At 52.2% G+C, this 16838-nt stretch overlaps 1 protein-coding gene across 1 annotated transcript in view; it reads left to right on the forward strand.

The window, feature by feature from the left end:
• The window catches only part of Pax7 (paired box 7), a 91089-nt gene that overhangs the window by 51435 nt on the left and 22816 nt on the right, over nucleotides 1-16838 (forward strand). The window contains 5 exon segments of the mRNA XM_042055344.1: nucleotides 1818-1883; nucleotides 1886-1938; nucleotides 1940-2000; nucleotides 3155-3183; nucleotides 3185-3358. Of these exon segments, the coding sequence (XP_041911278.1) occupies nucleotides 1818-1883; nucleotides 1886-1938; nucleotides 1940-2000; nucleotides 3155-3183; nucleotides 3185-3358 (383 nt within the window).

Here is a 16838-nt window from a genome sequence, read left to right on the forward strand (position 1 = left end):
GGACTAGACTCTGCACCTGCTGGAGAAGGCTAAGGCTATGGAGGAGTTTGGGGAAGGGCAGGGTGACTTGATGAGTGGCTTGTCCTGGACTCTCACCTTTATGTCCAGAGGAGGTGATTCTTCAGTAGGACCACCTCAAACCATGTCATCCGAGACTAAAAATGGCGCTCCTCAGCGACCCTCATGGCTGCAAGCCCCAATGTTGAAGGCATTGAAGGCAATAGAGCCTCAGGACTCACGCTCAGGTTGGAATAGCCACTCCCCCCAGCCCAAGTCAGAGGCTGGAGCTCAGAGAAGTGGCCCATGGGAACATGAGAGCTAGACTGGCCGCTTGCCCCTGGCTGACACAGAAGTGTCCGTTCTTTCTGTACCTAAGAGAAGGAAGCTGACTCCGAAGACGGAGTTAGAAAGCAATGCATGAAAGTCCTAGAAGAAACTGGCCTTAAACCCTGCAGGAACTGGCGGAACCTTCTCCACTTTCCCACCCTCAAGGGGAAGAGGGCAGGCCACGGCAGCAGCTAGCTTCATCTCATCCATCCCCTCCCCTCCCTGGTGACACTGGAGCTGCAGAAGGTCAGGCTCTGCTTGATCCTCGTAGCAGCTGTTGTCCCGGGTACCTTCCTCCAGCCTTCTCATGGCTAGTCTGGCAGCCTCGTGGCTTCCCACCACCCGGAGCCTGGCAGCTTCTCAGAAAAGTCCTGGCCATCAGGACAGGGCTTTCGTGGCCCGAGGGACAGAGAAACAGGTGTCACTCAAGGTCCAAAGAGGGAGGGGCCTGGGAATGGAGGAGCCAAGCCTTGACCAAACACGGAATAGGCCACCCAGCCACTGCTTCACTGGGTCTCTCCCCTCTCAGGGGCTGTGAGCTCCTTGAGTAGGATAGAGCAGAGAGGTAAGAACCAAAAGCACAATTTTAGAGAGGATGGCCCCAAGTCTGAAGTGGTAGCCCTAAGGGAGGAGTCTGGAAGCGGTCAGACCACATAGAAGTCTTGGAGGTGGGACAAGAACTCACAGGACATGCACCTCAAGCTGATAGAAGGGTCTTGCAGGAAGAGGGCCCAGGGTGGAAAGCCTCCATCCCCGCCACTGAGCAGATGAGCCCCCTTCAGCAGCTCAGCCTCCCTCCTCCAAATGAGCTCAGGAGCTCAGGGTTGGAGCTCAGTGGTACCAAGACTCCTTTGGGTTCTGAGGCCTCATTGGCATCGCAATGCCAGTGATGAGATGAGACCCCTGTAGATGGAAGTGTTCAACAAAACACAGCCATCCAGGATTGGGAATCCGCGAAGGGTTCCTGCTGAGGGTAGCGGGCCCGGGACTCAAGGCCCTGGGTGCTGGTGCTGATGTTCCAGCTCCATGTGTCTTGCCACTTAGCCTCTGTGTATGTCCTGTTCTAGCAGTGCCCAGGTTATGCAAGCAGGGCAGGGTCTCAGTTGACACAGCTGGGTGCCAAAGACCATCTTACTCACTCTGTATGTGTGGTGTCCTCTTGGAGTGCTTCCTGGAGGGGGTGGAGATTTAGAACAAGGATAGAGACCTGGGCGGGCACAGGCCTGGGAAGAGTGACTAACAGACTTCTGTCATCCTGGCCCTATGGCTGTCACATAATCCCTCTAGTCTTAGTGTAAAACAGGTGCCAATTCTAAAAGACCCTCCCTGGATAGTGGGAGGGGGACCCTGCCTTTGACGCTTCCTGCAGACATCCTGGGCTGTGTTCAACGGTGGCCTCTGCTTCTTGGAAGAAGACACTTACAGCTGGAGCTGCCCTGCTGGGTACCACCTCACCCATGTCTCAGCTTTCCTCAGGGACCCAGGCTCAGCATCTTCTCCCCTTCAGGTCTGGTTCAGTAACCGCCGTGCCCGCTGGCGCAAGCAGGCAGGAGCCAACAGCTGGCTGCCTTCAACCACCTTCTGCCCGGAGGTTTCCCACCCACTGGTATGCCCCACCTTGCCACCCTACCAGCTGCCGGACTCTACCTACCCCACCACCACCATCTCCCAAGGTGAGTGTCTGCAATTAGAAAGTGGACAGGCCTGTTGTTATGACCTTAAACTCCAGTCATTCAGGGCTAAAGAGCCAAGCCGCCTCCCACCCCTCCACCCTCCGGGGCTGCACGGGCCACTGAGACTCCTCTTGAAGGAAATCCTTTGGGTGCAGTTCTTCAGGTAGCTTCGAGATGCCACACAACCCCAGAGAGGGAATGCCGAGGGATGGAAGGTGGCAGGGGAGAGAGCCCAGCATACCACAACAGCCCTTGAAAGTAATGTTTCTAGATGCCCCCTCCCTGCATCTTGCTCCCACCCCAGCACCCCAGGAGGAACCCTCTTGACATCTGAGGCACAGGGTTGCCTCCCTGAAGGGCCTGGAGGCTGACGTTCTGGAGGCTAAGAGCCAGAGAGCCCTGCCCATGATTTTGCAATAAGAAATCAAGTCACGTGCTGGAGACAGCTGTCCCTGTGCAGAGGAAGCTACTGTAGTGTAGTGGTCTCCAGGAAAACCAACTCCAGTTCAATCATTCAAGCCTAGATCATTGGCTGGCTCAGTGGTTAAGAACAATGGTTTGTTCTACCAGAGGTCCTGAGTTCAATTTCCATACCTACATGGTGCTCACAAGTAATGAGATCTGGTATCTTCTTCTGGTGTGCATAAGGACAGAGCACTCATGTACATAAAATACATAAATAAATAACACTTAAAAAAGGAACAGCATTCAAGCAAGTCACTCATGATTGACCTTGACTCTAGCGCAAGCTGACTGAACCCCAGAGGCCCCTGTCCCCTCTCCCAATAAGCTAGGACTCACTATTGCTTTGTACCCTTCTCCTGCATGACTGAAGGCACCCGGACAGGTCAGCATTACCCTCAAATGCTAACAGGGCAAGTCTGGGTAGACTATAGTCTCGGCAGGTGCAACTCGCAACTCCGTTTATTGAGCATCTACTGTATACCTAACACAAAGCGCCAGGACCTATCTGTGTGCAATTTGCCAGAGGTCATCTAGTGTCAGCTGGGTGGCAGTCAAGCCGGGGCCAGTCTATAGGACTGTCTGAGAACCAGCTTGTTTCAATCCAAGTCACTTCCAGAGGGCATGTCTGGGTGGAAGGATCCCAAGGCTGCTTTGCCACTGCTTAGGATCCTCTCTGGGTCTCTCCTCAGATGGCGGCAGCACAGTGCACAGGCCCCAAGCCCCTTCCACCGTCAACCATGCATCAGGGTGGACTGGCTGCAGCTGCTGCAGCAGCTGACACCAGCTCTGCTTATGGAGCCCGCCACAGCTTCTCCAGCTACTCGGACAGCTTCATGAACCCGGGGGCCCCCTCCAACCACATGAACCCTGTCAGCAACGGCCTGTCTCCTCAGGTAGGCGGCCTCTTTGCTCCATTTGGGGAGTCACATTGCCAGACTCCCTGCTGGCCCAACCAGAAAGGGCTCAGGGTAACCCAGGCTGTTTTCTCTCCACAGGGGAAATGTGTTACTCAGAACTCAGTGATCTTGGGAAGCCTCTGGGCCTGGGGACCCTGAGAGAATTTGAATGGGAAACAAATGTTCCTCCTTCCTTCCCTTGCCTGTGTCTGTGATCATGGCTCTGACTGACCTTCCTCTTGCTGCCAAGATTCCCTCAAATTAGCAGCGACTGATTATAGGACCCACTCTTGGCCCAACAGCCATTCCAAGCTTGGTAACTGACCCATGGTGCCTTCATGTGCACCAGACACTTCCTACAGGGAGTGGGGGGAGGTAGGCTCCGGGTTTGAATCTAGAACCAAGAGTCTTCTAGGTCCAGCCAAAACTCCATGCCTGTTGTGTCAGGAGTGACCAATCACTGGGACCAATCACTCCTATTGGTGGAGAGAATTGCTGCCAAGGTGCTGGGCCAGGAACTCGAATCTAGATTGGAACTAGGAAACTCGGGTTATTGACGTGTCCTTGGTTGCTGGCTCAGTCACTCATGACCTAATGGAGTCAAGGCTTGGAAAAAGATGGAACAATAACAAAGAGCTTGGAGTGGCTATCAGTGGGTCTGATGAGCAGACCTGACGCTTGGAGTCTGAGTGATTTTTTTGAGGAGTTGCTGTGCTTGCTTCTGTAGTTGCGACAGGCTCCCAAGTCCCCTGAGGAAGGAAGTTTACTCTCCCTCCCACCTGCTGTGTCCCTCTTCCTCCTGTCTGCAGAGCAGGCTTGGCAAGGCGAGCAAACTGATCTGAACAGCTGTGTTGTGCGGGAGAAGGTGCAGTCTTATGGGGGAGGCAGAGAACCTCCCTTCTGCTGCTCTGGGGCCAATGTACATCTGGGTACCTCAGCTTTGCCCTGTTTACAGAGTCTATTCCTAATAGCCCTACCAGAAACACAGCTGTGGTATGTGGATGATTACGTGCATGTGCGTCCATCTACTGATGATGATAACTGGCCTAGGGCAGCAAGGGTACCCTCTGAATAGCAAGGCTTGAATGGAGTCTGGAAGTCAAAAGTCTCAATGTTTCAAAGTCGCTGCTTAACTCAGAGTGAACTCTCATCTTCATGGCTCTGGGGTCTTGGGAGGGATCTGTTACAGGGAGGGAGGACACTTCATAGTACAAATTGACATTCTTGTCCTCTGTCCCCAATAGGAAACTCCCCCATGGTTCATCTAGGCCTCCTAGGAGTGTGTCACTGAGTTGAGCTAGGTTAGCATACTATTACCAGAATCAGAGATCTGGTCCCTGTTCACTGGATAGTGTTAGCCATACAAGTTGGAAGGCCATTTTTGTTTTTCCAGAACCAAGGGGGGTCTGTGTATGGCTGAAACTGGGAAACTTAGGGATGGGACCAGCATGCGTATCTTATGGTGGCCTGTTTGGCTGCCTGTGGAAACGACCTCTTCCATGCTTTGGCTAAGATCTCTTTCCCCCTACATAATGAGCTGAAGGCCAGCCTGGGCTACAAGAGACACTGTTGGGAGGGGGGAGAAGGAAGGCAGGCAGGTTGACAGGCAGCCTTTTCAAGGTGAGTCCTTTAATCTCTCAGCACTACAGGTCGATAAGATGGACATTTGCTCCGGTTCTTCCCAGGAAACAGCGTGAAATACCTACAGGACAAGGAAGAGACCAGCCTGATGGAAGGCTCCCAATCTGATGGCAAGCAGGACCCCTGACCTTAGGAGAAGCATGGCAGAGACACATTTCTTGTCTTAGGGTGTCCTGATGGGATGACCTGAGATGGCCTCCCTTGTTGAGGTCCCAGTGGATATAGAGACAGATGTCAAGAGGCTATGCTGAGCAGCCAAACTATCCACCCAGAGCCCAAGCAAAGAGTTGGGGGCCAAAGTTCTGCCACGCAGGGGACCTCAGGCTGCAGCACGGAGCCTGTGTTGGGCCTCTTTTGGGGGCACACTTGTGAGATCTGGGGGGAGAAGTCATTCTTTTGTGCTCCCTTCTCACCCCACCATTGGTGGATGGACTTAGGAGTGGAAACTGAGGTCCGGGGAGTATGCCAAGATTCTCGCAAAGTCACACCCCTAGACCCTGAGTTCACGGGCTCTTGCTGCTGTGTCACAGAAGGTGACATGGTCACAGCTCACTCTCACTCCTCACACCCTCGCTCACCATCATTCTCTCTGACCCTCTCCATATTTACAGCTCCCTCCAAAATAGTCTGTAGGTGGGCCATGAGTCACACCCCATGACCCAGCAAATCAGGCCCTTTTGTCTTTCCTCTTCTTGGCTCCTTCTTCCTTTCCCCCTCCAGTGCCTAGAGTAGTTATACGGCACCCTAATGGATTGGAGTAGGAGTGTGGCTTAGAGACAGTGTTGCGGACCTTGCACTAGGCTCTGGACTTGACCTCTAGCAGTATAAATGTAAATAAATGAATAAATAGGTCAGTACTAATTACAGTGACAATCATACAAAGTTAATGCTGAATTCAGGCCAGGCACAGTAGCAACAAAATGTGGTACTTGCTTCCATTTCTAGAATCATGGCAGTTGTCTTAGACTTCCATTCTGCAGGTGGGAAGACTATGTCATCCAGGGTCATCCATCGTATCCATCCATCCATTCCATCCACTCACACACCACCACCCATCTATTCATCCATCACCAACCATTTATCCAGTCATCCATCCATTCAATTCATCTATCCATCCATTCAGCCACCAATCTATCCATCCATCTACCTACTAACTTATCCATCCATCCATCCATCCATCCATCCATCCATCCATCCATCCTCCCTCAATCCCATTTATCCATTCATCATCCTACCCAACCAGCCTCACACCTAGCCATTATCTCATTTATCCGTATATCCATTCATTCACTCACCCACCAAGTCCATCCATCCATTCATTCATCTGTCTACCATCCAATCCATCCTTCCATCAGTCTACTTACACATCCATCCACATGTCTATATATCTACCTGCCTACCCTCCCACCCATTTACCTTCTATTTATTCATCTTCCTTTCCCCCCACCTGCCCACTCATCCCCTCTCCATCCACCAACCAATCCACACATCCATCTATAATATGGTTTATCCATATATCCATCTATTTACCTATCCACCCACCAACCCTCCCATACTTACTCCCTCCCATTTATCCACTCACCATTCTATCCCATCCATCCACCTATCCATCCACCCATCCACACACCTATACATCCTCTTATTAGTCAGTATGTCCATTCAAACCAGTCAGTTACTCAATATACTTACTATCTATCTATCTATCTATCTATCCATCCATCCATCCACTCATACATCCATACATTTAATCATCTACTCATCCATCTACCCATCTATCCATCCATCCATCCATTCATCCAGCCATCCATTCATCCAAGGTGCTGTGCCAGTCTCTCCAGGTTCTAGAAAGCATCAGAACTAAGATTGGGGACATCCTGTCTGCAGAGTCCACCTTGCTCTTGGATTGTATCTGCCCCATGAGGTTGATACAATGGTCCATATAAGAGAAGCTTTGTGTGATGATCCAAACAAGGAAGTTGAGGTCCAAGGCCACAGGGGCCGCTAAGGGCAGATCCGGATTCCGAGTTGGCATCCTCCAACAGCAGTATTCCTTTCCTCCTGAGACAGAGCTTCAGGAACTGCATGGTTATTGACAATGTCAACTCCCAAGTATTTCTCAATGGCAGGGGCCAAGTTCTGCCCTCATTACAGTCCAATTCTCCAGGGGAACCAGACCAGCAAGGTCAGATGCTTGGACACCAGAGCCTATGTAATCATCTGGCCTATTTGAGGGCATTTAAGCCCCCATAACACCCCCTCCTGTTGGGGAGGTAGTCTTCGAGAGAGGTTAAGAAATTCACAAAAGGGCCTCAGAGTCAGTGAGCATAGAACTGGGGTTCTGACTGAGATCTACTTGGCCTCTGAACTGCACCACTCCTGACCTTCAATAAGACAAAAGCAAGGTAGTCCTCTGACTCTTGGGACCGGATTTCACCTGTACAAGAGGACTTCCAGCCTCTTTCTCCTCTCACTTCCTCTTTGTCCCCACCCCTTTATTGGTGACATTGCGTTTCTAATAAGCATTTAAAATGAGTCTTGCTGGACCAGGGATGAGGAAGGAGGAGGGAGTGAGAGACATGGAGGCAGGAAGAAGGGGCGGTGGTAGGGGGGATCATGGGGTGTTCAATAGCCCAGAATTTTTAAAAACCTGATGCAAATCATTGGTAGGAGAGAAAATTACGTGCAATTATGCCCTGATACTGGAAGGTTTTGCCTAGCCCAGGCAACAAGATCTCATTAACAAGCAGAAAATAAGATTGAAATGGTGTGTAAAAGAGCTGAAAAATGAATTTGAATGCTGCGTTTGTCCACAATTACCCCCTCCTTCACACATATTTTATTGCAATTTTTTTATTATTCTTAATCCTCCATTCCTCAAAGCAGATTGGGGGCATCCTGGCATTACCGGGCATCAGGAGGAGGCGTGAAGGATCTTCCGCTCCCCTGAAACGAGATCTTCCAAGGTTGGGATTTGGAGGGATCGGAATTCATTTTCTTGGGCTTAGCAGGTTGTAGGGACACAGGGCTTTAACCCTAGCCAGAGTCTCCCCTGCACCCCCTCCCACCCAGCGCTTCCTTCTCCTCCCTTCTTAGGTGTCTCTCCTGGCATTGACTTCCTTCTTTCTGCCTTAGCGCAGGGTCTCTATGCTTCCCTTTCCTCAGGGAACCTTCCACTCAGGCCCCACAAGTGGAACGTGGCTGGGTTGGAAGAAACCTCAAGGTAGACACCAAGTTCTGATTCTACTATTTATTATGGTGGCTGTGTGACCCAGAGCAGTTTACTTAACCTCTCTGGGCTTCATTTGCCTCACCTGGAAGGAGGGACTTTCTCCCTGCTTCTCAGAGGAGAATGGAGATTTGAGCAAAGGACCTGGAACACAGTAGGTGCTTGTTAAATGTGCATTTTCTACACCTCTATGCTTCAGCCTCCAAACTGTCCCTCCCTCTTTTCCCCTTCCTTGCCCTCTCTCTCTCTCAGCCCTATTGGTTGGCCGGGAAATGGCTGTGCTGGTTTCTTTCTTAGAACAGCCTGATGTGCTCAGCCGACCCAACCTAGAAAGAGCAATGTTGGGGTGCAGGCGGCACTGCTGTACAGAAAGCACGGGAGGCTGCCCACTGTGCTCCCCAGAAGGCGAAGCTGAGAGGGAAGGCTGAGATGACTCAGACTCTGCGTGGCTTCCCAGGGTCAGGGGACAGCGAGGGAATCATTCCTACCCTCCCTTCCCTGCCCCGTTTCTCATCATGACTGGCAGTGCCAGTGTAGGGTCAGGGGTTCAGTTTTCAGGCACGACCAGGAGTCTGTGGCTGGACTTTCTTGGATCCAAAAGCCCAGGATCATTTTTTTTTTCCATCTTCCCTCCTCAACTGGCTTTTCCCATACCTAGCAATAGTCCATCTCTTAGACATGCAGGCCGCACCTGCCAGCCCCCAGTTAACGCCAGATGGGGCAGCAGCTGGGGAACATGTCACCATCGCTCTGCTCTCTAGGGGTCCCTCGCACCTCTCCTTCCCACCAGCATTCTTGGCCTGGCCTGCTCTGGCAAGGAATTAGCCACTGCAGAGGTATGAGCCAATGGTCTTGGTGGCCAGCTTTTGTCCCTGCCTGGATATGCTGAGCCTCCGTTGCCGGGGCCCAGACCCTGCCAGTGCCTGCTATCTAGCCGTTCTGCCTTTGTCCGAGGTCAGCCACCTCCGTGGAAAAGCTGAGTTATTTCCCACTGGCTGCTGCTCCTGACACAGCCACCTGCTTTCATCATCCGAGGGCCACTGCTCTGGTCCCCGGGGAGAGAATGGGCAAGCCGTCTCCAGTGAAAACAGAGCTCTGTTTATGTCTCTGCTCTTGCCCTTTATCCTGGGGTGGAGGGAACAGGGGGGGCAGGGGTGGGAACTGACTCCCTAAAACAGAATGGGAAACCTCCGGGTAGCTAGCTGAGGTGCGGGTACCATGCCTGTACTGATCAGGGTGAATGACTCGTGGCTTGGCTTTCAGGGTGACACTGGGGACTCTTTGATGATTGAAAGGACAATGGCAATGGCTGAGTCTACTGCTCCCCCTTTTTTTTTGAATGAGACCCAAAAGAGCTGCAGCCTAGCCCACTATAGAAATAACTACATCTAAGTATCCCCGTGTACCCCTGGACAACTGTGACCAGAACCGCCCTCTGTTCCTGTGTGGGGCCAGGGGCACCAGGAGGAACAAGAGTTTCTGTGGGATTCCACATCTCCAGGGGCTGGGGGAGCTCCATGTTGCTCAACACACTGTCGCTTGGTGACATTTGTCATTCTTGGCATCTGGAACATAGTAGGTCACCAGCAGTGTTTGGTCCACCCCAGGCCTGCAGACTTTGATGAGGCATAGCTGAGATCGGCTCCCACAGGGACTTGGAAGCAGCTGCTCATCTGGTCTGCACTTGAATTCTTCATGATGCCTGTCAAGTTCACTGGGCACACACAGTACATGGGGAGGCTTGGGAAGAAGGGATGGGAAGACTCTTGTGCTCCAGCGGGGTGTATTTTGGGGAGGATGATACCTTCTCCTCTCCTCACCATGACTCTCCACACACACATAAACATCACTGGAGAACTGATTGTGGACAGTCCTGAGGGTTTTCTGGTTCAGCAGGAAGAGTGGAGGAGATATGCAAGACAGAAGGGCTGCATCATAGCAAAGAATGGGACAGCCAATAACAAATGCAGCGTGAGCTCGGTGTTGGTCTGCGTGTCAGGGTTTCTGTTCCAGCTCCTCTCTCTACTTGTGTGACCACAAACAACCTACTTGAACGTCCTGGGCCTCCCGCTCCTCGTCCACACCGCTCATCTGTAGCCTTAGAATTAAGTGAGGGGCTGGGGACGAAGCTCAGTCCATAGAGTGCTTGCCTAGCATGCAGGAAGCTGGGGTCCATCCCCAGCACAATAGAAACAGAGCATGGAAGTGCACACCTGTAATCCCAGTACTCAGGAGGTAGAGGCAGGAGGATTAGAGGTTCAAGTTCAGCTTAGGCTACATGTCAGGTTAAAGGCTGACCTAGGATACATGAGACCCTAGCTAAAGAAAGGCAAGAAGAAAGAAGTTCAAGGGAAAGAAAGAGTCCTTGCCACTCCTTGTACAAGGCAGGGACTTAATAACTGGGTTCTTTCTGCTTCCCCCCACTCTGAGCCGAGATCCTACAGTGAAGAGGTCTTGTATGCCCAATCCTCTGCAAACCCAGGCAGTCACTGGTCAGAAAAACTGAGAGATCTAAACTCTTTCCAGGCTTTATCTCAGACTCACTCTGTGGTCTGATGAGATGTGTCCCTGCTGTGGGCCTTGGTTTCCCACCTCATGCCAGTACCCCAGAAGGCCAAGGGGTTAGCTTTTGGAGCTGCTTGGCTTGGTGGGAAAGAATGCAAATGGCCTATTTCTCCTCCTTTCTGGGTGATGCAGGGACTCAGGGAGAGATGGTCCAGGGTAGACAGGGGAGAGAAAGTGAGGGAGGTTAACAATTAATATTACAGGCTGGCCGGGGGCCTTGAGAACTGTCCTTGGGCTTCCTAGTGGAAGCGGGCGGGAACTGTCCAGAAGCCACAAGAACCCCACAAAGGAGAGGTGGCGGTCCCATTGAAGGTCTCCAAAGGGCCACACTCTTTCTGCTTCCTGGCCCTGCACCTGCTGCCCTTTTGTTATAGGGCCAGCTCCCCCACCACCCCACCATCCCCTGGAACCCAGCCCCGGTTACTCTTTTAGACTTCTCCCCCTGGGAAGTATTCCTTGGGCCCCCTCCTACTGGGCTAGCCTACTTCCTCAGGCTTTTTTTATCAGTTTTTTTATCACCATATGGAAAGTGCCTGCATTGTTAGACAAGTGCTTTTAAGTAGTAATAATGATGATTACATTTTTTTTCTTTCGCATGCTCACCCCAGGCCAGATGTGTGCTGAGCCCAGTATGTGGGCTACTTTAGTCCATCTTTAAAACATCCCCTTGGAGGAGGCCCTGGGATCATTTCTGCATCACAAGTGAAAGCAGGGAGAGGCGTGGAGCAGGTTAAGCAATTGGTCTAAAAGTTAACACACAGGGCAGAGCCTGGACTGGAATCCAGCCGGCCTGGCCCCAGACACACTGCTCTTCCTCAGGGCATATCATAAAGATGGGTGAGGTGTTTAAAAATATATATTTGTTTATTTATTGTATGCATGTGCACATGCATGCGTGGTATGAGCTCCACAGTGTACGTGTGCATATGGAGGCCAGAGGACAATTTGATCGAGTCAGTTTTCTGGGTCCTAGGGATCAAACTCAGCTCTCAGGTTTGGTGCAAGCTCCTTCACCCTCTGAGCCACCTCTCTGGCCCTCTGGTAGGATCTTGCAAAGTCCTCAGTGGAACTCTCTGACCTTAGTTGGTCACAGACTGCTCTAGAAGAGAATAGTAGAGGTCAGAGACAGCCGAAGAGCAGAGGACAGAAAAGGGCTGAGGTTGGGAAGAGTATCCGCAACACTGTCAGTCCACACCTGTGTGATCCCGGCAGCCTTTCTCCTGCCTCATTATCCCCCCTCCCCATGGAAAGCGAGTCTAAGGAACAATGTGTCCAAATTGCACCTGCACAGCCTGCGTGTCTTGCTGAGGACCACAAGAGGTCCAAGGTCTCAAGGAAACAGTGTGGGTCTGGGCTGAAGCTTGTGCTTCCGAGAATCCCTTTCCTTCCCTTCAGCTCTTGGTCTCCATCCTGTTCCCTCAGCTCCAGGCTCCTCTCTAACCAAGGGTCTCCCCTAACTGCTCTGGCTCTCTCCCCAGCTGGGACACTTCCTTTAGCACCCTTCTCATTTGGGACAGGTGTTCCTTTGTTCGACCACCCACAGAGTTCTTTCTGCTAAAGCAAAGGCCAGAGGCACGGGAGACTCTTTGCCCCGTGTGAAGCTCCTGGGACAGCTAGGTCTGGGCTGCTTCCCCCAGGTGTGGTTGGAGACCCTCAGAAGAGCAAGCCAGACTGGGATCTCATTCCTGTGTACCTTGGCTGTGGGGATTCTCTCTGCCTGCACACTTTCCAGGGAGGGTGGGCAGCCTTTCCTTTCCTCTTCCCATACCTCCCTCACCTGAGGTCCCAGCCCAGAATGTTCTCTCAGGCACACAGCTGCTAAGAGTGTATCTGTGGCTTCTGTTTATTCCTCTCCTGTCCCCATCCTTTCCTCGGCTCCAGCCCCGCTGTCTCTTGATTCATAGGCCCCACCCCCACATCCTCTTGGACCCCGCCCCCATCTTACTTTTCTACATACCTGAACACAGGTGCAGGACCTTCTCCTTCAGGACGTTCCCCATTCCTCAGTTCAAACCCTCTTCCTTTCTTCCTCCCTCTTTCCTGGCAGTTCCAATCCCCACCCCTATTGTCCGCCCTAATCTCTTATTTTTCTCCACACCTCTCCTTTCCCTGGCTCAACAGGGGGCCTCTTCTTCCTCATCTTCAGTCCCTCCTCCACCTCTGCCACGATTCCTCATCTCTCTGGGCAGCTCATTCAACCTATACTGTGTAGAGGCCGAGCTGGGTACAGGGTCCCCAGGCCTTGTGTGGGGGTGGGGAGCGGGAGGAACGGGATGGGGACACGGACGGGGGCGGGGCGGGCAGCTGAGACCCCTCCCGCTCCGCTGCTGCTTCGGCTGCCGTGCCTTTGATCCATGGCCTGAGGCCGCCTGACAGTGGAAAATGCGGGGAGACAAAACCACTCAGTCAAAGTGATTCCCAACAACTGTCTCCCCGAGATAAGGACTCACTGGGCTCCGCAGCCTGCTTAATTCCTGCTGCCCGGCCTGGGATCCCGTGCAGCAGCAAGTCAACTGGCAGCAGAAGCAGCTTTGAGAACCAGCCTGGTCCCGAGAACCAGCCTGGTCCCGAGACCCAGGATGGGGTGCAGCTCCGGATACCGACATCAGTGGGTGAACCCAAGACAGGGGGTTCTGTATCCAGTGACACTGGCTAGGCCCCCTTCTCTTGGCAGTTTCGGGAATCCTCCTTGTCCCATCCCCACCAAGGCACTTTCCCCCTTCCCTGGAACATTCTCTACCTCCAGCAAAGCCTGTTCACTCTTGGTCCTCCATTTTCCCCAGCCTCTCTCATTTCGTGCTTGCAGTGCTAGCTTTGCGTTCTAACTTTCTGGATGGTTCTTGTTCCCTCTGTAGAGCACGGTCCAGGCTGTCTGTTGTCCTGTGTCCCTAGCACAAAGCTTTATACATAGCAGGGACCTGGTAAATGCTTAGTACTAGGGACAGAAAGTGGACCAGCCTTGTTTGGGCCCTGCCGCCAAGAAACAAGAAGCTACCACTGAGACAGAAGCCTTCAGAGAGGAAGGCATGCCCGAGATAAAGTAGGGGGTGGTCTGTGGGTCCTAGACACCCCCACCCGAGGGCATACTTTCTTGGAATGACAGATCTCTAGGAGGCTGGTCTGGGCTCTCTGTCCTTGGCAATAGGGTCTAGAAAAGCCCCATTGATAGGAAATTTCAGGGACCCTATGACGGACAACTTCCCACCATGGTGTTGGCACAGAGAGCTTTTCTGTGTGCCTGGTGGCAGAAGCAAGGGTCAAAGAAACTGGATTTGGCTCAGGAGTCCTGACAGCCAGGGCTGGAAGGGGAAGTTAAGAGAGTTAGTGAGCACGGGTGGATGCTGGGATGATGCAGGCAGAGCAGATCCTTCACAGGCAAGAGAGAGAAGATCAGTACCAGGGTTTTCCAGAGATGGGCATCAAAAGGATCTAGAGTGTTTGTTAAAATTCAACTCCCAGATTGGTCCATGACAGTCATGACAGGTTTGCAGTGGGCACAAGAAACCTGCTTTTCAAGATGGCACTAAGCACCTGGAGCAGCCCATTGGCAGCCTGGCACCCCAGAGCACTGGATTAATATTGGCAATCTTGCCCAGCATGGCTAGAGACCCTTCCAAAGGCCTCCCGGGTTTCAAATGCTTAGGTCGCCTGTATGAATCAACGGCATCAGCATGTCAACCCCCTTTTCTTTATAATATGACTCTGAGAGCAAGTGGAACGTTCCAGCAGTGGAAGGAAGAGGCAAGGGAACTTTCACAAATCTCAGGCAAGCCTGGGCTGCAGGCAATCCCCTCCCCCAGGCTGGGGAGATGGCTCAGTTGGTAAAGTGTTTACTACACAAGTCAGGAGGACCCAAGTTCAATCCCCAACACCCACCTAAAACTCCGTGTGATGTTTTACACACTCGTAACCCCAGTCCAGGGAAACAGATAGAGAAAAACCTCTCGGGCTCTCTGAACAGTTGGTCTAGCCTGAACAGTAAGCACGGGTTCAGTGAGAATATTTGTCTCATAAGGTGAAAAGTGATTAAAGAAGATACTTGCAAGGGCTGCAGAGATGGCTCAGCAGTTAAGAGCACTGCTGCTCTCCCAGAGGATCCGGGTTCAATTCCCAGCACCCACCTGACAGCTCATAACTATCTCTAGCTCCAGGATCTGATACCCTCTGGCCCCTCTGGCACCTCTGGCCTCTGTGGGCACTACAGGCAAACAGATACACCCATGAACATAAAATAAAAATAAATAAGTATTTCTTTAAAAAAAAAAGAAGACACTTGATATCCTTTTACTCACCTCTGGTCTTCACATGTATACACAGGCATGTGAATGCACACCCACACACATGCAAATGTGTGTGAGCAAATGTGTTTGGTCATGCATGCACACATGCACTCCAACACACACACACACACACACACACACACACACACACACAACCACACGTCACTCCCTCCAAAAAGGAAAAACAAAATTGCCTGTCAGTAGAGTCTGTTGGGAACTGCACTGACACTTTGTTCCCAGACATCTCAGAGCTGGGCGACACCCTGAAATAGCCTCTGTCTTACATGGCACCTGGAGAGGCCCTGAATCTTGGCTGACAGAGAGACTTGTTATTAGGTTTCTCTGAACCTGTTTCTACTGCTGAGCCAGTGCAATGTCTTGACAGAGCCTGTTTAGTCATGGGGTCCAAAACAGAGACAGTGGCAGCCTTGTGGGTAAGACAGTAATGGCCAAGGGGACAGGAGACCCACCCTGCCCTCTCTCTGTCCTTCCATCCCGCTGTGGCGCAGACCTCAGCTCCCCAGGCCCAGAGGACTGCCAAGCAGAGCTGGCCTGAGGCCAAATGAGCGAGACCCTCTCATCAGACCAGGGCTGTCTGACCAGAGGCATCAGAGGATTAAGGTCCCATGAGGGCCCTGGCAAGTGTCTTATCATAAAGGGGACATGTCCAGGCTGAAATTGAGATGTGGTGCCCAGGGGCAGAAGTCCCTGATCCTTACCCAAAGGGCTCCCTTTCCCTTCCAGCCACAGACATGCCCTCCTGGCCTGAAACTCTCCAGCATCCTTCCCTGAGCTCCCAGGGGGCTCACCCGACTCCCAGCCAACTTCATTCTCTCTCGCGGTCTCTGGGGTGAAGTAGCTGCCGCCTTTGGGGTTTTGCTCTGCTTTGAGCAGCATATCACAGCCTGATATGATTACTGTATATAGCGGCTGAAGTAATGGTTCTCTTTGGTTTCCACCCTGTGGGCATAGAACTCAGCGCTTTGTATGTAGGTGCTGGGCAATTGTGTTATTACTGGACGACACCTACATACCAAGCCTTGTTTTTTGATTAGGTTGTTGTTGTGGTGGTGTTTTTTTTTTTTTTTTAGAAAATCTTTTACTCTGTAACTTAGGCTGGCCTGGAGCTCACTATGTAGATCACTATGTAGGCCTCAGAATGGCTGGGTTTACAAGCATGTGACTTCGCACCCAGCTTTGTCCCCACTGATGGTGGTCTGATGGTGACCGGGCACCCAGTGACCGGGCACCCAGGACCGGGACCCATTGTCAGCCTGTCCGTTTTGCTGACTCATGTGAAATCCAAGGTCAGAATGCCAGGACAATGTCAGAATTCCAAAAGCAGATCTACTCTGGGGCAGATGTCCTCTCCTCCCCCCATGGGCCATCTCAGTAGGAGGGACAGGCTTGTTGTCACCTTCGCTGCTCAGATCTAGGCTGTTCTTTAGAGGGTTCCCAGGGATACTGTGCCCCGAAAGTGTGAGCGGTACCGGCCAGGTGGCTTCTCCAGTCTTCCTCTCCTAGCAGCCCAACTTAGATTACACCACCCTGGGCAGCAGAGGGTGAAGAAAGAAGGGCATGTGAAAGGGAGCCCCCAGAGCCCGGACCCCAGATCCCAGGGGCCAAGAGGAAATGGCAAGGGAGTAAGACAGGTAGCCCAAGGGCCCCTCAACCTTGAGGTCTATAAGAGCTGTCCTGGCCACCTACTGGACCAGGTTCAACCAGGAGGCATATTGGGGGCGGGATGGACAGAGGGAAACAAAGA

This window comes from Arvicola amphibius, chromosome 6 (genome assembly GCF_903992535.2).
Source record: "Arvicola amphibius chromosome 6, mArvAmp1.2, whole genome shotgun sequence".
Classification (NCBI taxonomy): Eukaryota; Metazoa; Chordata; class Mammalia; order Rodentia; family Cricetidae; genus Arvicola; species Arvicola amphibius.